The sequence below is a fragment of the Artemia franciscana genome, unplaced genomic scaffold (assembly GCF_032884065.1).
Source record: "Artemia franciscana unplaced genomic scaffold, ASM3288406v1 Scaffold_289, whole genome shotgun sequence".
Lineage (NCBI taxonomy): Eukaryota > Metazoa > Arthropoda > Branchiopoda > Anostraca > Artemiidae > Artemia > Artemia franciscana.
In genome coordinates, this window is record NW_027063627.1 from 545010 (window position 1) to 569765 (window position 24756).

Here is a 24756-nt window from a genome sequence, read left to right on the forward strand (position 1 = left end):
CATCTGAAGATATTAGCAGTCTTTTTTATCTTTCCTTGTCCTTTTTCAGTGGGCGGTGTTTACCCCCTCCCCTGGAAAATACACCCCGCGGATAATACCCCCCCCAGAAAAAACACAAAAAATAGCCACAGCATTGAATTAGAGCCACGCCAACTTCTTTTCATGTCTCAACTGAAGGAGAAGTCTTCATCAATCAGAAAATCAAGTTTGCTAACTGTCATGCAGAAGAAAACCAGACAATTCTTTTCTACATGTGGAAGATTGGTTCCAGTTCAGATGTCTTCCTTTCTTCACTTCTGGATTTTCAGAAATTTTAATCAAAAATATCCTGGCTAAAATATTTCTATCAATTTCATTGAAAATGATGGGAAGTCCCTATACATGAAGAATGTTTACACAATACATGCAATACTTTAAAAAATTGTCCTTACAATAAACTTTCTTTGCTTCAGTTTGCACCAGAGTCTGTTGTAATCAGTTTGGTGATAGGTGGAGCTACAGATTATATGAATAGTTTTTGAAGCTTTGGAATAGAGCACTCTTTCAAAACGCTCATAAAGCACTTTTGAGAGGATTTGGTCTCTAGATGCCCAACTAGGGAAATCTCTATTAATAAGGACGCTTATGACGATTTCCTTAACATGTTGCATATAGCCAACAATCAACACCTGTTCCCAGAAATTTCCTAAAGCCTGATGTAGATATTAGAAAATGGATAGTCCAGGACATAGACAAATTTATCAAAAATATTATCAAGCCAAAAGAAAACGCCAGATGAGTGAACAAGGACACTAAAGTGTAACAAGTCATAGAATTTGTCAAAGAGGAAAACTAAGACCTTGAAAAGGTTTGGGATGTCCTTCTTCTTCCATGTGAGGAAATACAATACAGATTGTGGATGAATTTGGATCAGAAAAAGTGGCTACCATCAGAAGCATGAACTTTCCAAAAAATCATTAGGAATCATTAGCATCAAGGTTTGGCAATACATATATTTCATTCACCCAGGTGCTCTTGATCCTCAGTACTAAGATTTAAGTCCAATTCCTTTGACTTGGGGGACAACCAGAGTGGAGATTTGCTCTTATTTAAAAGACAGAAAAGGTGATAAGGTGCAAAATAATGGATGGCTCAATATTCAATGAACTCTGATTGCCATATGTGTCTATTTTAATATGTTTATTGCACCATATATGCAAGTATTACTCTGCACTTGCTATTTTTATTGTAGAAAAATTTTTAATTTTTTTTTAAAAATTTTTCCATAAAAATTTTAAATGGATGATTTGTTCTTTAGATGTAGGATAGTTTGGATGCATAGAGAAACTCCATGGGTAAATTCCAACCCTTAACCGCAGTGAGGTCAACCTTGGTTCTCACTGCAGTTCTGTTAAAGGGATAAACAGACCCAATCACTAAAGGTTAATGCATGAATATAAGGTTAACAAATGTTGCCTTCTTACTTTAAAATTTTAATTGTTATTAATCATTTATTTACACACTAATTTATTAATATTGTTTCTATATTCATATTCTAATAATATTTATATTAGAAAATTATCTATTATAACAATATTATTGCATAAACATTACATATAATATTATTATCTTTATACTATTATGCAAAAATTGATTATTTACCATACTATTTAGAGATTTGTTTAAGGATCTGATCACACTTATGTAGAGAAACAGAACTCACAAGAATGTTATTTAAATTAATAAGAAAAAATATAGCAACAACAACAGTCAACAGTTTGTGGTAACAAACTGTCAGTAAGGAGGAACTTGGCTCAATAGTAACCAAAACTCTAAAAAATGGATTTTTAATATCAGTAGATACATCAAAAGAATCAAATTATTATGCTGATTTCAGATATATAAGATTCAAAAAGTTTTAGTGTTATCCATCAAAAATTACAGGCCTGAGGAAATTTACCAAATTTTTGAAATAGGTGGGGAATAGCTCCAAAAATTCAAGGATCCTTAATGAAAATCACACCATCAGATTCAGGATATCAGAGAACCCTACTGTAGAAGTTTCAAGGTCCTATCTGTAACAAGAGCTAAGAGCTCATATGGAACCTGTGATGAGGTTGAAGGAGCCAAGAGCTCATATGGCATGAGCTCTAGCAAGTTTCTAAGAATCAATAGATTGATTTAAAAGGAAAATCAGAGGCTTAATACCAGTCGAGATTTAAAATAAGAGCTTTGAGACACGAGATCCTTCTAAATATCAAAACTCATTAAGATCTGATCACCCACTCGTAAGTAAAAAATACTTCATTTTTTTCTAATTTTTCCTCTCCCTTCAGTGCTCCAGATGGTTGAATCGGAAAAAAAAAATTCATCAAGTCAATTTGTGCAGGTCTCTGACACACCTACAAATTTTCATCGTCCTAGCACGTCCAGAAGCACAAAACTCGCCAAAGCACTGACCCCCCTACCTGGAGAGTGGATCCAGTCCGTTAACGTCAATCACATATCTACGACACTTGCTAATTCTACACACCAAGTTTCATCCCGATCTCTCCACTCTAAGCGTTTTCCAAGATTTCCAGTTTCCCCCTCCAGCTCCCCCCAATGTCACCAGATCTGGTCGGAATTTAAAGTAAAAGCTCTGAGACATGAGTTCCTTCTAAACATCAAATTTCATTAAGATACGATAATCAATTCTTAAGTTAAAAAACATCAATTTTTCTGAATTAACACCCCCCAACTCCCCCAAAGAGCCTGCATTCACTCCAGTTATGTCAATCACGTACCTGAGACTGTTATGATCCCAATCTCTCCAATCTAAGCGTTTTCCAAGATTTTCTGTTTCCCCCTCCAACTCCCCCAATATCACCAGATACGTCAGGATTCAAAATAAGAGCTCTGAGACACAAGGTCCTTCTAAATATCAAATTTCATTAAGATCTGATCACCCATTCATAAGTTAAAAATACCTCAAATTTTTTTCAATTTTTCCTCCAGCCCCCCAGCCCCCCCAGATGGTCGAAGCAGGGAAACGAGTGTTATCAAGTCAATTTTTGCAGGTCCCTGACATGCCTACCAATTTTCAATGTCCTAGCATGTCCAGAAGCACCGAACTCGCCAAAGCACTGGAAATCCCCCTGAACTCCCCCAAAGAGTGGATCCATTCTAATTATATCTGAGACATAAGATATTTCTATATAACAAGTTTCATTAAGATCTGATCAGCCATTTGTAAGAAAAGGATACCTTAATGTTCACGTTTTCCAAGATTTCCGGTTTCCCCCTCCAACTCCCCCCCCCCTACGTCACCAGTCGGGATTTAAAATGAGAGCTCTAAAGCACAAGATCCTTCCAAATATTAAATTTCATTAAAATCTGATCACCTGTTTGTAAGTTACAAACACCTTGTTTTTTCTAATTTTTCCCAATTACTCCCCCCAACTCCCCCAAAGAGAGCAGATCCCGTCTTGTTATGTCAGTCACACATCTTGGACTTGTGCTTATTCTTCCCGCCAAGTTTTATCCTGATCTGTCTGCTTTAAGCATTTTCCAAGATTCCTCCCCCCCCCCAACTCCCCATGATGACACTGGATCCAGTCAGGATTTAAAATAAGAGATCTGAATTAGGAGGTTCTTCTAAATATGGAATTTCATTAAGATCTGATCACTCTTTTGTAAGTTAAAAATACCTCATTTTTTAATTTTTCAGAATTAAGCCTCCCCCCAACTCCCCCAAAGAGAGCGGATCCGTTCCAGTTATGTCAGTCATGTATCTAGGACTTCTGCTTATTTTTCCCACCAATCTTCATCCTGATCCCTCCACTCTGAGCATTTTCCAAGATTTTAGGTTCCCCCCAACCCCCCTCCCCCCAATGTCATTGGATCCAATCGAGATTTAAGATAAGAGCTCTGAGACACAATATTAATCTAACTATCGAATTTCATTAACATCCAATCATCTGTTCATTAAGTTAAAAATACTTCATTTTTTCTAATTTTTCTGAATTAACCCCCCCCCCCAGATGGTCAAATTGGGATAACGACTATTTCTAACTTAATCAAGTCTGGTCCCTGATATGCCTGCCAAATTTCATTGTCCTAGCTTATCTGGAAGTTCCTAAACCAGCAAAACCAGGACAGACAGACCAACAGAACTTGCAATTGCTATATGTCACTTGGTAAATATCAAGTGCCATAAAAACGTGGAATTTTGCTATTTTGCCAGAAGACAGACCACAGATGGCTGTTTATTTATTGTTTTTTTTTTCAGGGGCATTGCATTGAAATAATGGTCCTAGAAGATTGGGAGAGGGTTTTCAAGACCAGTTGAATACTAAACTAAAGAGTTTAAAATCTGAAATGGCGGAAGACAGATGGAATAATTCTTAAAGAGCATTTACTGAGACCCAAGGGCCACTTGATTAGAATAGGAAGCTTTTTAAAAGTGCTAACAGCTTTAACACAAAAAACAAGGTAATAAGGAGGGGGCAAAAATTTTGTTTTAAATTTTCCTGTATGGTGAGCCAAATTTGAACCAGCATTAGTTGAAAAGTGTTGAGAAATTAAATTAAAAAAACAAGTTTTTGTACTGATAGTAAGGAGTGACATTAAAACTGAAAATGAACAGAAATTATTCTGTATATAAAAGGGGCTGTCCCCTCCTCAATACCTTGCTCTTTATGCTAAAGTTTTCATTGTTTTAAAAAAGAAGTTGTGACAAAGAGTCAAGCTATAGTGTAAAGAGCAAGACATTGAGGAGAAAACAACCCCTATCATATACAGAATAATTTCTGTCTGCTTAAGTTTTAGTATTGCTCCTTACCTTCATTTAAAAAAACTTGTTTTTTATTTAATTCAAAAAAGAAAAGTCTATTGCTTATTGCTTATGCATAGCACTCATTATTGGGAAGTAAACAGACATTTTTTGGAGAGGCAAATTTTCTCTGGGGGAATTTTCAGTGGTGGGATATAAAGAATGCCCCCTCCTAAATACTTTGCTCTTTATACTAAAGTATGACTTTGTATCCCAATCCTTTACAAACAACAAGTGAAACACAAGGTCCATTAAATTGGAATGAGATGCTTTTTGAAAATTCTAAATAACTTTAGCATGAAGTGCAAGATATTGCAGAGGGAGTATCTTCCTCACAGTTTTAGGCATTCCCCCCCTCCCCTGCAGAAAATTCCCCTAAAAAACACCAGTCCCCATGGAAACAAGGCTTTCCAAATTTGAAAACTTTATTTGAGTTTTCTTTTTTTCTGTAGGGGGAAGGATTCTTGGTACTTGTGTATTATGTGCCACTCACTCAGGTACACTGTGTAAAATTTGAGAACAAACCTGTGTCTTTGTTAGTTCCTTTTAGCTTGGCACAAGACAAGACAAAGACAAGTAACAATAGATGGGAAATATACAATTTGGGCTATATATTTGCACATGAGGGGGGGGGAGTATTTGGACAATTGAAGTCAGAAACATATTCTTACTTTATAACATGCAGAATAATTGTGCCTAACACATTTTGCATGGAGACCCACTATACTTTACCCCCCCCCTCTAATGTGCAACATTAGATAGCCAACATTTTTCAAAGGTCTCAGGCAGTTTTTAGCTGCAATGAGTTGTGAGTAGTAGTAGTAGCAGCATTGAATACTATAATAACAAACATTGAATTATTGTAAACACCAGTTCCAGCCCATAAGCATTATGGTTTCTGCCAATTTTTCATGTAGAGATGTTTGGGCAGAATTATCCAGAGGCTATTTTCTGTGTGTTTTGATTTCCAGGAAATAATTTTCACAGAAGGGGGCATTTCTGGAATGATTAAAAAACCAATTAGAGATTAAAGTCTTATTTAAATGAAAGAATGCTAAGGAGAACTTTTCAGGCTGAATTGTCTGCAAGCACTTTTACAGGGAGGGGGATTCTCAGCAAGTAAGGAACTGTCTGGAGGGAATTTGACAGGAAATTTCACCAAAGGAGATTTCTGTGTGGGGAGGGTTGGCCCCTCCATATATGAAATGTGTCTCCCTTGTTAATACTTTGCCCTTTAGGCTGAAAAATTTGACTGTGTGTCCTAATTTTTTTAGAGCATTTACTGAAAAACCAGGGCTTTTAAATTAGAATAGGAAATTTTTCTAAAAATACTAAAAGTTTTAGCATAAACAGTAAGGTAATGAGGAGGGGGCAGCCCTCCATATAAGGAATAAATATTCCAAAATTAATTTGCAAATTTGGTTTTAATTTTCCAAATTTGAACATGCATAAGTTGAAAAACAATCAGAAATTAAATACAAAAAACAAGTTTTTTTTAACTGAAAGTGAGGAACAGCATTAAAATTAAAAACAAACAGAAATATTTCCATATATCAAAAAGGGTTGTCCCCTCCTCACACCTAACTCTTTATAAAGTTTTTATTGTTTAAAGAGTAGAGTCATAACAAAGAGTCAAACTCAAGTGTAAAGAGCAAGGCATTGAGAAGGGAACATCACCTTTCATATATGGAATAATTTCTGTTTGTTTTAAATTTTAGTGTCATTCCTTACTTTCAGTTAAAAACCTTGTTTTGTTTCATTTAATTCAAAAATGAAAAGTCTATTCCCTATTGCTTACAAATAGCATTTGCTATTGGGATGTAAACAGACCTTTTTCGGGTGGCAAATTTTCAGTGGTGGGATGTGGGGGGTGACTCCTCTTAAATACTTTGCTCTTTATGCTAAAGCATTATTTTGTATCCCAATCCTTTACAAACAAAAAGTGAAACACAATGTTTGTTAAATTATAATAAGATAACTCCTGAACATTTTAAATAATGTTAGCATGAAGAGTGAGGAACTGTGGAGGGGCTATCTTCTCTATATTGTAATAATTTCTGTTCAATGTTGATCCTTACCTTCAGTTGAAAAAACCTGTTTTTTGTTTAATCACTCAAAGGTACAAACAATTCTCATGGGAAAACAATGAAATGCTGCCTATTTCATGCTTTGGATGCATGAGCTAATTGCATATAGTCAGCTAGATTGCCTTTGCATTTCCTTTGTCAACATAGCATTAATCAGCTATGCAAGAGTGGAATGTGACATAAAATATGCAAATAAGGTACAAAATTTTCCTGGGTTTTAACCATAGGGTAAACCCACCGGTTGTCGGTCACAGACTAAATCCCGGGCAGAATCTTTGATTGGATTGCAACATGCCCAATACTCGGTCTCTCGAGCACCCGATACTCGGTCTCTCAAGTCAGAGACTTGCTTTTTCTGAGTCACTTCCGAAAAACCTGTTTAGATATTCTTTGCTGAGATCTATGACTCAGGCTCTTTGTCTGGTTATTAGACATTTTAATGTCTTGAAATTTGTTATTTTAAATTCGATTTTCAGAGAGAAAATAGTGGATCCAGGATTTTCTTTGGGGGAGGGCATAATGGGTTGCTTAGATAAACTTGCAAACAAAAAAATGCCCGCAAAATAAAGGGAACCTCAACAATTATGCGTTGTAGGGTAGAGGAAATAGTCTAAAGTATTAAAGAGTTTGGCCTTTATTTTAATGTTTTAAGATGAACAGAGGAGGTGATATGTTGTATAATGCGGAGCTTTGATTAGATGAAAATAGGCAGTAAAGTGGCCATCATTTCTCACAAAAACTTAAATTTATAAATTTTGCGCTTCTCATGCATTTATTTTCTATTATACAAATTCGCTAAAAAAAACTACTAGGCTGTGTTGTAAAAGCCATCCCTCTTTGCAAAACAAGCAAACCCAAAAAACCAAAACAGACTACCAAAAAAGTAATGATAGGCCTATCAATTTCTTTGCCTTAGTGCCATAGCAAGACAGACTCAAAAACAAATTTTTGACAGTAAAAAGAAGTTATGATTTTAATTTCTCCTCCTTGTTACTACAAAATGAAGATCTTCGCCTTGCAGTTGGCTTTTGCAGTAATACGGACAGATTCCGTTGATAAACCTAAATTTAATTAAATAATTTTTGGCGGTATGCGACATTAGTAAAACTTAACAAAGACTGCACAAAGTGACTAAAATCTTCTTTCAAACTGGTTTACAAAAAAAAACAGTCTTAATATTGAAAAATTTATGAAAAACTCAACTATTAAAAATCAATTACAAAGAAAAATTACTTTCGTCCAGGCCCAAACCAGAGCAAGCTGTCCCAACCAAAAATACAACATCATGTCATGGGAGGGGTGCTCCCGTGCCCTCCTTGGATCCGCCCCTTTTCTGAATGAAAGATTTAGCTGTCATTTGAAGACTGGGCTGCTTTGAGGTGAAGACGCTCACATGAGTGAATTTCAAATGCTTAAAACAAATTTAATCAAACAGTTTATGGTAACAAATTGTAGTAAGGAGCGACCCGGCTCAATAATAACCGAAACTCTTAAAAACGGAATTTTATATAGCAGTAGTTACAACGAAATAATCGAATTTTAATGCTGATTTTAAATATATAAGTTTCATCAAATTTAGTTATACCCATCAAAAGTTACGAGACTGAGAAAATTTGCCTTATTTTAGAAAATAGGGGAAAACACCCCTTAAGAGTGATAGAATCTTAACAAAAATCACACCATCAGATTCAACGTATCAGAGAACCCTATAGTAGAAGTTTCAAGCTACTATCTACAAAAATGTTGAATTTCGTTTTTTTTTTTGCCGTATTTTTTCCAGGGGTGATCGTATCGACCCAGTGGTCCGAGAATGTCGCCAGAGGACTCATTCTGACGGAAATTAAAAGTTCTAGGGCCTTTTTTAAGTGACCAAAAAAATGGAGGGCACCTAGGCCTCCTCCCACGCTCATTTTTTTCCTAAATTCACCGCATCAAAATTCTGAGATAGCCATTTTATCCAACTTAGTCGAAAAACCTAATAACTATGTCTTTGAGGACGACTTACTCCCCCATAGTCCCCGTGGGAGGGACTGTAAGTTACAAACTTTGACCAGTGTTTACATGTAGTAATGGTTTTTGGGAAGTGTATTGATGCTTTCAGGTGAATTTTTTGGTTGGGGGAGGTTGAGCGATTGTGGGGAAAAGTTTCCATGGGGGAAGAGAATTTCCATGAAGGGGGCGCAGAATTTTCCAGCGTTTAAAAAATATGAAAAACTTTTCAACTGAAAGTAATGAGGAGCATTAAAACTTAAAACGAACAGAAATTATTACGCATATGAGGGGTTCACTTCCTTCTAATACCCCGCTCTTTACGCTAAAGTATTTTTAGTATTTTCAACTATTTATTCTACGGTCTTTGTGATTCAGGGGCCATTCTTAAGGAATTGGGACACAATATAAGCTTTAGTATGAAGAGCGAGGTATTCACGAGGGGGCGAACCCCCTCATATAAGTAGTAAAGACATAAGAATATAGAAGTTCGTTACGTAAGTTACAAAAACGTTCGTAAATAATTAAAAGTTCTAGTTGCCTTTTTAAGTAGCCGCAAATTGGAGGGTAACTAGGCCTCCTCTGCTCCTTTTTCTCTAAAATTATCCGATCAAAACTATGAGAAAAACATTTAGCCAAAAAAAAAAATATAGGCAAATTTCGTTTTAATTATTCCAGTGTGGAGAGCCAAAATCAAAACATGCTTTAATTCAAAAACGTTCAGAAATTAAATAAATAAAAAACAAGTTTTTTTAACCAAAAGTAAGGAGCGACATTAAAACTTAAAACGGACAGAAATTACTCCGTATATGAAAGGGGCTGTTCTCTCTTCAACACCCCGCTCTTTACGCTAAAGTTTTTTAATGTTTTAAAAAATGGAGTGGAGAGAAAGCGTCAAACTTTAGCGTAAAGAGCGGGATATTGAAGAGAGAACCCTTTCATATATGGAGTAATTTCTGTTCGTTTTAAGTTTTAATGTCGCTCCTTACTTTCAGTAAAAAAAAATGTTTTTTTATTTAATATATCTTAAAACCATATAACAAATGTATCTTCACAAATTTAGGAAACATCCAATGCGCTAATTCAGCCACATCAAGGAGTTCTCACCACCTGCCAATGATCTATCTTGAAGATGCAATTAAAGAGATTTAAACGAGAAATAAAACCTAGTAAGAGCTGGCTCGACAACTTATGGTTGATAGTATATCTTCCAACTTAAAAAGAACAGAAAATATTCTGTATATGAAAGGGATTGTCCCTCCCTCATCGCCCTGCTTTTTACGGTAAAACTTCGTATAAGAATTCTAGCAAATTCCCTTGGTGTTAAATTTCTCCTGAAAATTTCACCCCCTAGAAACTTCCCTCTCATTGGAAATTCTCCCCGTGAAAAATTTTACTAGCAGAAAATCTCCCCCACTCATAAAATGTATGTATACTTCCCTATAAAAGACTACGTAAGCAACAGACAAAATGTATGACTTAGACATATTCCCAGGAGGATCGTGGTGTTACGGCAAAACTTCGTGTAAGAATTCTAGCAAATTCCCCTGGTGTAAAATTTGTCATGAGAAATTTACCCCCTAGTAACTTACCTGCCATGGGAAATTCTCCTCGTAAAAAATTTCACTTGCAGAAAATACTCCCGCATTCAAAAAATGTATGTATACTTCCCTGTAATAGGCTACGTAAGCGACGGGCAAATTTAATAACTTAGACCTATTCCCAGAAGGATCGTGGTATCTCGAAAGGTATAATTGTTCGGCCTTTCAACTATTCTGAACAAAAAAATACTTCTACTACTAACAAATTACTGCAGCACCAAGCCCTCTGAGGCCAACACGGCTAAGCTCAGTCCTCTTCCAATTCAATATATTCAAAACTTCCCTCTTTACACTCTCCCAGAAAATTCCCCTTTCATTTAAAGCTTTCTTTATGAAATCCTCCCACCCCAACCGTGGATGACCAGCTTTCTGCTTAGCCCTAGACCGCCGGTCAAAAAGGACAATCGTCGGTAATCTGTCATCCTTCATCCGCAAAGCGTGCCCTAGCCATCTTAACCTTTCTCTCATTAGAGCCATAGAAAGCAGGATGCTATCTCAAAATTTTTATTGGACTATTCAGATAAAAAAAATTCTAGTTGTGGATTCCTTCCAGAATTCTTTTTGCATAGGCTACGAATCCACCTCAAAAATAGCCTACTTATATTTGAAGAAAGATCTGTTTTCACTCAAGTTAATTACCCTATTTATTTATCTGACGGTTCAATGAGAGCTGGGATGTTTTGACATTAAAATGCACTGTTGTGAATCATCTTCCTGTCTAAGTACGAAACAATCAGATAACTAATCGCCTCGCGGGTGATATGCTATTGAATATTTTAAACCCAACAAGGAACCAAATAATTGCACATGAAACGACAACAGTAGCTTGTTGTCATTTCCTAGGTTAATTGAAATTCATTTGTTTAGCCTGAAACTTTGTGAAATTTTTAATTTCCCAATGGTTTCTTAGGATTTCTGGCAAAAATAGGAGGTTTATTAAGAATTAGATACATTTGTGAAGCCTTTTTTGGGGGATTTTACAGCATGCAATTATCCGGTCAAGTCACTGCCCAATTATTAATACGTTTTCTGTCCAACTTTTTACCCTCTTTGAAGTAATTAGCAATTGTACTGTTGTTGTTTTTTTGTAAAGAGAGTTTGCTTTCCTCGGCAAAATAGAATTATCCTTGATACTAGGGCGTTTATCCCCCCTTTTCAGGATAAAGTACAGCTTTTATGGATCAATTTTGGAAACTATTATTTTTCATTAAAATCTACGTTTTTGCATTAGGAGAACTACCCCCTGCAACACCCATATCGCACTGTTAACCCTAAAATTTCCCTTTCAGTGGGATATAATAGATTAATCACTGATTCTATATCGCTATGAACACAACCTGAGCCTAAAACGTACTTTTGAGGCTCCAGTCTTCTTCCCCCATCCGCTACAATACTACAAATTAAAGTTAATCTGTATTTTCCGATATACGTGCTTTTTGCATTACTAAATAAAAAATTGCTACTTTATATCTGCTGTTTCGAGGTTCCTCCCCCCGAAAAAAAATTTCTTGCGTACGTGCCTGCTATATATATATATATATATATATATATATATATATATATATATATATATATATATATATATATATATATATATATATATATATATATATATATATATATATATATATATATATATATAATCCTCCCCATATTCTCCATGAATCCCCATATTTCTTCATGAAATCCTCCCACACCAACCGCGGATGATCAGCTTTCTGTTTAGCCCTAGACGGCCAGCCAAAAAGGACTGTATTTGGTAATAATTCATCCTTTTTCCACAAAGCCTGCCCTAGCCATCTTAACCTTTCTCTCATTACAGCCATAGAAAGCAGGATGCTATCTCAAATTTTGGATTGAAACATTCTGATAAAAAAAAATCTAGCTGTTAATTCCTTCCATATTTTTTTTTGCATAGGCTACGATTCCAACTCAAACATAGGCTACTCTTGTAGCATACTTATATTTGAAGAAAGATCTGTTTTCACTTAAGTTGTGATCCTTTTTAAGATCATGAGGGATCCCAACGTGCGACAAATATTTTCGGGAAATCGGAAAATCAGAAAATCCGATATATATATAAATATATATATATGTATATTTTTCTATTCATTTTTACAAGCTAGAAACAAAAATTTCTTAGAAAAACAAGTTAGAAAAACAGTCCCCTCCCCCCAAAAATTTCTCCAACACAAAGACGTTTAAAGTATAAAACGTGTGAGATCCAACGTTTAATGTATAAAAAATTTTATGGTCAGGGGAAGTGGGATACGTGAGAGGATGTTTCTATGGGTGAATTTACCACAGGGAAGAGCATTTTCATGAAGAGTTGCTGGATTTTACAGCATTATTTAAAAAAAAAAACATTTTTGGTTACTTTTTAAGTAACCAAAAAAAAATCGGAGGGAATCTAGGCCCCCTTCCACGCTCATTTTTCTCCCAAAGTCAACGGATAAAAATTTTGAGATAGCCATTTTGTTCCGCATAGTCGAAAACCATAATAACTATGTCTTTGGGGATGACTTACCATATCTACGTCTTTGGGGAGGGGCTGCAAGTTACAAACTTTGACCAATGTTTACATACAGTAATGGTTATTGGGAAGTGTACCGACATTTTCAGGGGAATTTTTTTGGTTTGGGTGTGGGGTTCAGGGGAGGGGGCTATATAGGAGGATCTTTCCTTGGAGGAATATTTCATTGGGGAAGAAAGATTCAATGAAAATGGCGCATTATTCTCTAGCATTACTATTAAAAAAAAACAACAATGAAAATATAAACATGAAAATTTTTTTTCAATTGAAAGTAAGGAGAAGCATTAAAACTTAAAACGAACAGAGATTATTACGCATATTAGGGGTTCTAAAAATACTTTAGCACAAAGAGCGAGGTATTTAGGAGGAGATAAATACTTCGCTCTTTATGCTAAATTATTTTTAGTAATTTCAACTATTTATTCTACGGCCTTTCTGATTCAGGGGTTATTCTTAAAGAATTGGGACAAAACTTAAGATTTAGAGTGAAGAGCGAGGTATTAACGAGGGGACACATCCCCTCATATATATAATCAAAAATATAAGAATATAAAAGTTTGTTACGTAAGTTAATTTTTAAGTTACGTATATGTTCTACAAATAAAAACGTTCGTTAAAAATTAAAAGTTCTAGTTGCCTTTTTAAGTAACCGAAAAATTGGAGGGCAACTAGGCCTCCTTCCCCATCCCTCATTTCTCAAAATCGTCTGATCAAAACTAAGAGAAAGCCATTTAGCAAAAAAAAAAAATTAATATGCAAATTATATTTTAATAATTTATGTATGGAGAGCCAAATTCAGACATGCATCAATTCAAAACTTTCAGAAATTAAATAAAAAAAAATAAGTTTTTTGAAATGAAAGTAAGGAGCGACATTAAAACTTAAAACGAACAGAAATTACTCCGTATATGAAAGGGACTTTTCCTCCTCAACGCCCCGCTCTTTACGCTAAGGTTTCTTACTGTTTTAAAAAGTAGAGTTAAGAGAAAGGGTCAAACTTCAGCGTAAAGAGCGAGGCATTGAGGAGAAAAAGCCCTTTCATATGCGGAGTAATTTCTGTTCGTTTTAAGTTTTAATGTCGCTCCTTACTTACCGTTACAATAAACTTTTTTTTTTTTTAATTTAATATTCAATGAGATCCCAGTGGTCGATTCTTCTCGGCGAGTTTATTTATATTTGGTTATATTGATGTTAATGATAGTCGAAGATCACCCCTTTTCACAATGTCAAGTCTATTGCGATCTTTTGATAACATTTGAGAAACACGACTAAATGCCGCTTCAACAAGATAAGACGTAGGAAAAGCAATAACGTAGAACTGCGCTTTATCCCAGAGCAAAGGGTACTTTGTAGCAATGTCGGTTGTTTTCCATATATTGTACTTTTCACCTTTGAATTTTGCATGCATTATTTCATCACTTTGTATTTCGTTGAGGGGCTCATGCAAAGATATGTCTATAAGGAGCAGCATTAAAACCTCGTTATACCTCACTCTTTCCGCTAAAGTATTTTTAGTAATTTCAACTATTTATTCTACGGCCTTTGTGTTTCAGAGGTCATTCTTAAGGAATTGGGACACAATCTAAGCTTTAGTGTAAAGAGCGAGGTATCGACGAGTGTTGAACCCCCTCATATACGCAATTAAAACATACGAATATAGAAGTTTGTTACGTAAGTTAATTCGCAAGTTACGTATATTTTTTACCAATTAAAACGTTTGTAAAAAATTAAAAGTTCTAGTTGCTTTTTTGAGTAGTCAAAAACTTGGAGGGCAACTAGGCCTTCTCCAACGCTCATTTTTTCCCCAAAGTCAACGGATCAAAATTTTGAGATAGCCAATTCGATCAGCATAGTCGAAAACCTTAATAAATATGTCTTTGGGATGACTTACTCCCCCTCAGTCCCCAGGAGAGGGGCTGCAAGTTACAAACTTTGACCAGTGTTTATACACAGTAATGGTTATTGGGAAGTGTACAGTTTTTCAGGGGGACTATTTTGGGTTGGGGGGAGGTCGAGGGGAGGGGGATATGCGAGAGGATCTTTCTTTGGAGGAATATGTCACAGGGGAAGAGAAATTCAATGAAGGGGGCGCAGGATTTTCTAGCATTATTATAAAAAATCAATGAAAAAATAAATATGAAGAAGTTTTTTCAACTGAAAGTAAGGGATAGCATTAAAACTTAAAACGAACAGAGATTATTACATATATGAGGGGTTCATCTCCTCCTAGATACCTCGCTCTTTACGCTAAAGTATTTTTAGTAATTCCAACTATTTATTTTACGGCCTTTCTGATTCAGGGGTCATTCTTAAAGAGTTGGGACAAAATTTAAGCTTTAGTGTAAAGAGTGAGGTATTAACGAAGGGATAAACCCCCTCATATACGGAATAAAAATATAAGAATATAAAAGTTCATTATGCAAGTTAATTCTTAAGTTACGTATATTTTTTACTAATAAAAATGTTCGATAAAAATTAAAAGTTCTAGTTGCCAAAAAATTGGAGGGTAATTAGGCCTCCTCCCCCACCCCTTATTTCTCAAAATTGTCTGATCAAAACTAAGAGAAAGCCATTTAGCCAAAAAAAGAATTAATATGCAAATTTCATTTTCATAATTTATGTGCGGAGAGCCAAAATCAAACATGCATTAATTCAAAAATGTTCAGAAATTAAATATAAAAAACTAGTTTGTTCCCTTCTCAACGCCCCGCTCTTTACGCTAAAGTTTTTTACTGTTTAATAAAGCAGAATTGAGAGAAAGAGTCAAACTTTAGCGTAAAGAGCGGGGCGTTGAGAAGGGAACAGCCCCTGTTATTCACGGACTAATTTCTGCTCGTTTTAACTTTTAATGTGGCTCCTTACTTTCAGTTACTAAAAAATAGTTTTTTTTAATTTAATTAACTTGCAATTCAAATCAAAATATGGCTCATTCTTTTTTATATTTTTTTGGCAGGCCACACGACTCTACGCAACTGCTCATTTATTTCATTTAACTGCATAATTACACCATGTGCATCTTTTTCATTGTCCTCTAACGCTTTCAACTTATTTTTTACATGCGATTCCAAGAGCTCTCTTTTAAATGCCTCAATATCTTATCTGTTAAATAATTTCTAATTCGTTTTTCTAAACCTACTTTTCTAAACCCCACATTGTAGAAATTTCTTACTCGTGGGACGCGGTCCTGAAACTGCCCAACCTTCAGCTGAAGCTTAATAGCTCTACGATCAGATCTAACTAAAGCTAATGTTCCCATATTAATTGATTCAGGTACAAATTGCGTTTTAATTAGCGCATAATCTACAACACTAGGAGTTGGTCCCGAAAGGCAAGTAATCATCAGATCATGTTCCCCACAAAGCGCCAGGAGCTTTCTTCACCATATATTTATTTTTGTTTTTTCATCCTTGTTACTTCGTGGTATTCTACAACAAACTGGGACAAAATCACCTAAATCTGGGATCAACACATCTAAGATCTCAGCCTCCATACCGGTATTCGCATTAAAATCCCCCATCAACACGCACTCCAGATCTCTCTAACTTTCTTGTATTAACGATAATTTTTCTTCAATAATTTCCCTAGTATTTTCTCGACTGTACGAACTATTCCGTGCACGTAAATTAATTGCTTTGGGAGTAAACCCAAAATTAATTGCTTCCCATATTCAAAACAATTACACAGTCAAAGCGTTTTCAGATCTACTATTAATTCTCTCACAACTTTCAATAGCAGGTGCTTTGACCAAACCCGAAATGCCACCCTAATATTTATTATTTCTTGATACATTACGCACAAACTTTATTCGTTATCTTTCCGGTCTTGTCGGTTTAAAACCATAACCTGTCATCGGATCTCAAAATGCAATTTAGAAGTCTATTAAAAGTTTAAAAAAAAACTTGGGTTGGTTTATTTTAACTTTAATACCATTTAAGGCTTGCTGGGGGGAGGGGTTGCAAAAAGAAACCTTAAAAAACAAATGTATTTTTAATACGTCTCTAAATAGTAGCCGAAACTAAAAAACTGAATTTTTATAACAATAGTTACATCAAAAGAATTGCATTTTAATGCTGATTTTAAATACATAAGTTTTATCAAGTTTAGACTTACCCATCAAAAGTTACGAGTTTGAGAAAATTTACTTTATTTTAGAAAATAGGGGGAAGTACCACTTAAAAGTCATAGAATCTTAACGAAAATCAAACCATCAGATTTAGCGTATCAGAAAACCCTACAGAAGAAGTTTCAAGCTCCTACCTACAAAATGTGGAATTTTGTATATTTTGCCACAAGACAGATCACGGACGCGTGTTTCTCTTTTTTTTTCTTTTTTTTCCCCAGGGGTGATCGTATCGACCCAGAAGTCCTAGAATGTTGCGAGAGGGCTCATTCTAACGGAAATTAAATTCTAACGGAATTAAGTGACCAAAAATATCGGAGGACACCTAGGCTCCCTCCCACGCGAACTTACCTTGGAGTAATTTTTCATGGTGGAAGAAAATTTCCATGAAGGAATTTTTGCATTAAAAAAGAAAAAATAAATATGAAAAAGTTGTTTCAACTGAAAGTAAGGACCAGCATTAAAACTTAAAATGTTTATGTTAAATTGTAAATGTAAATGTAAAATTGTAAAATTAATTACTTCAAAATAATGTAAAATTAATTAATGTCTTAAAATGTAAAATTATTACGCACATGAGGGGTTCACTTTCTCCTAATACCTTGCTCTTTACGCTAAAGTAATCAACTATTTATTCTACGGCCTTTGTGACTCAGGGGTCATTCTTAAGGAATTGGGACAAAATTTAAGCTTTAGTGTAAAGAGAGAGGTATTGACGAGTGGGCGAACGCCCTCATATACGTATACGAATATAGAAGCTCGTTTCGTAAGTTAATTCGTAAGTTACGAATATTTTTACTAATAAAAATGTTCGTAAAATTAAAAGTTCTAGTTGCCTTTTTAAGTAACCTAAAAACTGGAGGGTAACTAGGTGTACTCCCCCGCTCCTTTCTTCTCAGAATAGTCCAATCAAAACTATGAGAAAATCATTTAGCCAAAAATAAAAATTAATATGCAAATTTGTTCTAATTATTCATGTGCGGAGAGCCAAAACCAAAACATGCATTAATTCAAAAACGTTCAGAAATTAAATAAAAAATAAGTTATTTTTAACTGAAAGTAAGGAGCGACATTAAAACTTAAAACGAATAGAAATTACTCCGTACATGAAAGGGGCTGTTCCCTGCTCAACACCCCACTCTTTACGTTAAAGTTTTTTTTTACTGTTTTAAAAAATGGAGCTGAGAGAAAGTCAAACTTCTGAAGTTTATTCATGTAAGCCTCCTCGCCTCAAAGCTGCTCAGTCTTCAAATGAGAGCTATATCTTTCAATCTGAACAGGGGCGGATCCAAGGAGGTTACGGGGGTGCAACCCCCATGCCATGGTGTTGGATCTGTGGTTGGAACTGCTTGCTCTAGTTTGGATCTGGACGAAAGTGATTTTTTTTTTGAAATTGATTTTTAATAGTTGAGTTTTTCATAAATTTGTCAATATTAAGACTGTTTCTTTTTGCAAACAAGTTTGAAACAAGATATTAATCACTTTGTATGGTCTCTGTTAGATTTCACTATTGTTGTATACCCTCAAAAAGTCTTTAATTAAATTTGCGGGTTTTGCGTATTACCGCAAAACCCAACTGCGAGGCAAAAATCTTCATTTCGTAATAACAAGGAGAAATTTAAAATCCTAACTTCTTTAGGCTGTCAAAATGATATTTCAGGATTGTGCTGTCACAACGGGACTGAAAAGCAAAATATTTTCTTCTTTTTATTGTCAAAAATTTGTTTTCGAGTCTTGCTATGGCACTGAGGCAAAGAAATTGATAGGCCTATCATTACTTTTTTGGCAGTCTGTTTTGGATTTTTGGGTTTGCTTTCGTGTGAAGTGTGGTGGCTTTTAAAACAGAGCCTAGTTGTTTTTTAGGGGATTTGTATAATAGAAAGTAAATGCATGAGAAGTACAAAAATTATTAATTTTAGTTTTGGATTTTTGTGAGGAAATGGTGGCCACTTTACTGCCTATTTTCATCCAATTAAAGATCTGCATTATATGACATATTACCTCCTCTGTTCATCCTAAAACATTAAAATAAAGGCGAAACTCGTTTAGCACTTCAGACCATTTCCAATACCTACGACGCATAATTGTCGAGGTTCGCTTTAAATTGCGAGTATTTCTTTGTTCGCAAGTTTATCTAAGTGATCGTAGACCTCTTGAAATGAAACAGATTAACAATAGCTCGTTGTCATTCCCGTTCATTCTACTGAGTTATAGATCTTATTATAAATTCATTTGTTTTGCTGGCTAGCAACTGAAAACAATCTTTTTTAATTTTAGTGTTGTCTGAGTAATTAATTAAATTTTAGTGATTGCAATTCAAACTTACAATTTGAAAGAGAGAACGGAGAACAATTTTTTCAAAAGGAAGTAAGGACCAACATTGGATTTTAAAACGAACATATATTAGCATATTATGTGAGGGGGGTTGCTCCAAATTGCTCCCTTATAGGGGGGTTGCTCCTAATAGGCTAATAAGCCTAAGCGTTTCTGAAAGTGTTTAAACAATGATTCTATTTTCTGTTCGGGGGGGGGGGGGAGTATTTACACCCAGAAATTACTTCCATGACTCATAGATCTCCAATCACTTTTGACTTTGTTCTTCATAAAATTTTCAATAGAGAAAATTTCTGTGAGAGAAATTTTTCATTGGGGAGAGGGGGATTTCCCGAAAATATTTGCCACACATTGGGGTCCCTCGTGATCTTAAAAAGGGTCATAACTTAAGTGAAAACAGGTATTTCTTCAAATATAAGTATGCAAAAGGAGTAGGCTATTTTGAGGTGGAATCGTAGCTTATGCAAAAAAAAAATTCTGGAAGAAATCCAACCCTAGAATTTTTTTTATAAGAATGGTCCAATCAAAATTTCGAGAATATTATCCTGCTTTCTATGGCTGTAATGAAAGATTAAGATGGCTAGGGCACGCTTTGCGGAAGAAGGATGACATATTACCGAAGATTGTTATTTTTGACCGACCGTCTAGGGCTAAACAGAAAGCTGGTCATCTGCGGGTGGGATGGGAGATTTCATAAAGACATATTTAAATGAAATGGGAATTTTCTGGGAGAGTGTAAAGAGGGAAGGTTTGAATAGATTGGGATGGAAGAGGACTGAGCTTAGGCGTGTCGACCTAAGGCGGCTTGGTGCTGCGGTAATTTGTTAGTAATAGAAGTATTATTCTGTTCAGAATAGTTGAAAAGCCAAACAATTATACCTTTCAAGATACCCCGATCCTCCTGGGAATTGGTCTAAGTTACAAAATTTGCCTTTTTGCCTACGTTGTCTATTATAGGGAAGTATACATACATTTTTTGAGTAGGGAGATTTTCTGCTAGTGAAATTTTTCACGGGGAGAATTTCCCATGTGAGGCAAGTTTCTAGGGGGTAAATTTCTCATGAGAAATTTATTTGCTAGAATTCTCATACAAAGTTTAACCATAAAGAGCGGGGCGTTGAGGGAGGGACAATCCCTTTCATATACATGTTATATGGTTTTAAGATATATTAATTTTGTTTTAAGCATCTGAAATTCATTCATGTAAGCATCTTCACCTCAAAGCAGCCCAGTCTTCAAATAACAGCTAGATTTTTCAATCTGAACAGGGGCGGATCCAATAAGGGCGAGGGGCGCACCCCCATGACATGGTGTTGAATTTGTGGTTGGGACTGCTTGCTCTGGTTTTGGTCAGGACGAAAGTAAATTTTCTTTGTAATTGATTTTTAATAGTTGAGTTTTTCACAAATTTTTCAATATTAAGACCGTTTCTTTTTGAAAAAAAGTTTGAAACAAAACTTTAGTCACTTTTTGTGGTCTTTGTTAGATTCTACTAATGTCACATACCGCCAAAAAGTATTTAATTAAATTTAGGTTTATCAACAGAATCTGTTCCTATTACCGCAAAAGCCAACTGCAAGGCGAAAATCTTCATTTCATAATAACAAGGAGGAGAAATCTAAAATCCTAACTTCTTTAGGCTGTCAAAATGATATTTCAGGATTGTGCTGTCACAATGGGACTGAAAAGGAAAATATTTAGTTCTTTTTACTGTCAAAAAATTTTGTTTTTGAGTCTTGGCACTGAGAAAAAGAAATTGATAGGCCTATCATTACTTTTTTGGCAGTCTGTTTTGGTTTTTTGTGTTGCTTTTTTTTTTGCCAAGAGGGGTGGCTTTTACAACATAACCTAGTTGTTTTTAGGGGATTTGTATAATAGAAAGTAATTGTATGAGAAGTGCAAAAATTATTAATTTAAGTTTTGAATTTTTGTGAGGAAATGGTGGCCACTTTACTGCCTATTTTCATCCAATTAAAGCCCTGCATTATATGACATATCACCTCCTCTTTTCATCCTAAAACATTAAAATAAAGGCGAAACTCTTTAGTACTTTAGACCATTTCCACTACCTACCTACAACGCATAATTGTCGATGTTATTTTTAAATTGTGGGTATTTCTTTGTATGCAAGTTTATCCAAGCAACCTATTATGCGCCCCCTCCCCCTCCAAAGAAAATCCTGGATCCACTATTTTTTCTCGGAAAATCCAATTTTAAATAGCAAATTTCAAGACATGAAAATGTCTAATCAAACAGTTTGCGGTAACGAACTGTAGTAAGGAGCGACCCGGCTCAATAGAAACCAAAACTCTAAAAAATGCAATTTTGATACCAATAGCTACATCAAAAGAATCGCATTTTAATACTGATTTTAAATATTAACGAGACAAAGAGCCTGAGTCATAGCCAAGATAACAGCGGGGACTGACAGGACGAGAATATGTATTATTGCATAATAACTTTGTCACTAATTTTTCGTATCAACATTTTTATACCATCTTACTTTCAACAGATTTATTTGAACTTTATCCCTCACCCGATTTTAGATTAAATTTACGACCATTTCCACTGCCTACCACAACTCACAATTGTTGAGGCTCCCTTTAAATTGAGGGTATTTCTTTGGGTAGTACCTTTCTTTGTTTATCCAAGCAGCCTATTATGCGCCCCCCCGCCCCAAAAAAAATTTCCTGAATCCACTATTTTTTCTCTAAAAATCCAATTTAAAATAACATATTTCTCAAATTTATCCAAAAATAATTAACCTTTTAAAAATTAATATGTATTGAGACAAAGAGCTGATGCATTGAGCAGTTTGAACGGTTTGTATTAAATAATGTATTAAATATAACCGGTTGTATTAAAATAAAGGCCAAACTCCTTACCACTTTAGACCATTTCCACTACCTAGGCCTATGTATGACGCATAATTGTCAAGATTCCCTTTTAATTGCAGGTATTTCTTTGTTCGCAAGTTTATCAAAGCACCTATTATGTGCCCCATCCCCCCAAAGAAAATCCTGGATCCACTATTTTCGCTCTGAAAATCCAATTTGAAATAACAAATTTCAAAACATTAAAATGTCTAATAACGAGACAAAGGGCCTGAGTCATAGATCTCAGCAAAGAATGTCTAAACGGGTTTTTTGGAAGTGACCAAGAAATAGCAAGGCTCTGACTTAGATACTGTATTATTGCGTAATATCTTTGTCAATAGGAGAAACTATATGACGAGTATTAGCTGAACTGATAGCTTTTGCTAAATTCAAAAATATGTAGCGCTGTATAAGCAAAACTATTCAAATTAATGACCTACTTGTTCAAAAAACAGAGACAATTGTAACTGTAGAAAAATCAAATTTCTAGGTGGTATAATAAAGTAGTTATAGTAGATTGAATGTCAAAAAGTGTGAAGAGTGAACAAAGTGACCGAGTACCGGTCGTCTTACCCTAGCTGATGGATGAAAAACTAAGAAAGAATGTTTATGTAACCTAACTACCCAAAACTTGCTTTATATGATAGCCTAACATAAAAGTTCTATTACTCAAGATCTTGTATTTACCTGAGGCTATGAGTGGGACCATTAGGTGGAGGGGAGGATGAATTGTCAAAAATACAATTGTAAATGTTAGATATAGCATAATAGGCCCTATCAGAAGAAATCCTACTGTTCTTTAGGTTCTCAATGTTTCCTTCAAAAGAGCCCCTCTACTCTGGTGTCCCCTAGGCTAATGAATAATAAATCTTTTCAAGGCAAAAAAAGTGCAAAAATTGGCTTGGAACCAGAATGTAAGAAGTTCCTGGGACCATCAGTTGAATGGAGGCATTGTGTCTCTATCAGGTAGGCATAGGCTATCTTAGTCACCACCTGGTATTCTATGCTTGGCAATGATATTCCATCACCTAGGGTTGATGTCTTATACAAGCAATCTTAAGCTTGTTACCTATGACTCATTATTAGATTAATGTCAACATTATACTACAATGTGGAGGCAGTCTATAATAGGCTAGGTGACATAGATAGGAAGAGGTTATTTTAGCTTAACAAGCCAACCAAAAAAATAAAACCCAGAAAAGAATATCCTTTGGGCTAATTCATATCTAGTGCTATAGGCCTAATTTCTAGCCTGCTGACAATAATTTCCAACCTAAATTCTCTCCTATAGCTTACTTTTGATTTACAGAGAAATCTTGCACTAACATTACCTCTAACTCTATGATAGCATCTGATCAATTTATTTTTGCAAAAAGAAAGTTTGACCAAGGCCTACAAGCCTCAGCCTGCTTCATAGCAGCTTGATTATAGGCCTAGACTCTATAACTTACTTTGATTTGCTTTTCTCTTTACCAATGTTTGCAATAGCTGACAGTAGTTTGGAATGTCTGTTATCATCATCTTCATTTTCACTTTCTTCTTCAAAGTTATCTTCAAGGAACTCCACACCTTCTGTTTGCATGTCCATTGCATTAAAGTTTCTGCCAGATAATTTCTTCCTCTAGAAAATATTTGCAATGTAAGGCTGCTATATAGTAATTTTCGGAGCGAGCAAAAATTGACCCCTAAAGAGAGAATTAAAAGGAATGGTAAAGCGGAAACAAGCATGTTTTTTTTTGTTCTCAAGCTGGTGTCTAGTCCTAGCTGGATATTTTTCTACCAGATGCCTTTTTGTTTCCACAGTGGCCATCTCGCATTTCGTGCGTAATAGGGATTCGCCCCTCCTTATTCGGGAGAGATATAACCGAAATTTCCAATCCCTATTAGGGCTTCTGTAACCATTCTCGTCTCGGACAATTCTCGACGTATAGGAAATCAGAATTTCTAGTGTCTTTTTCAAAATTTGGAAGCGATCAGAGGGCTAACAGCCCCCACGCCCATTATTCCACAAATGAATTTGATCACAATTTTCAGATAGCCATTTTGTTCAAAATTATTCAAAATTTAAATAACTATGTCTCTGGGGTTGAAAAAAACTTAAAAAGATCCTGGGGCAAGGGCTTTATGTTATGCCAGTTGTCTTTTCTTAGCGCATAAGGTTTCAACGGAAGGGGTGGTCGTATAAACTTTGGAGAAGGCTCATTCGATTGAAAATCAGAATTTCTGGTTCCTTTTTTAAGAGCCAAAAGAAATTGGAAGGCAACCTCTGCACTTTTCCCCCGAATACATTTCATAAAAACTTTAAGATTGCTATTTTGTACAAAAAGTGCAAAAATCAAATAAAGATACCTCCTAGGTTGAAAAAAACTCCGCAGACCCTGGTGTAAAGTCTGTAAGTTATGCAAGTTGTCCATTGTCAGAATG

General features: G+C 35.2%; 1 protein-coding gene across 1 annotated transcript in view; it reads right to left on the reverse strand.

Moving 5' to 3' along the window:
* The window catches only part of LOC136043072 (U3 small nucleolar RNA-associated protein 14 homolog A-like), a 47471-nt gene extending 23510 nt beyond the window's left edge, over nt 1–23961 (reverse strand). Inside the window, exon 1 of the mRNA XM_065727994.1 lies at nt 23784–23961. Coding sequence (XP_065584066.1) covers nt 23784–23920 — 137 coding nt within the window. The 5' untranslated portion in view covers nt 23921–23961. The remainder of the gene's footprint in view (nt 1–23783) is intronic.
* Nucleotides 23962–24756: the final 795 nt, after the last annotated feature.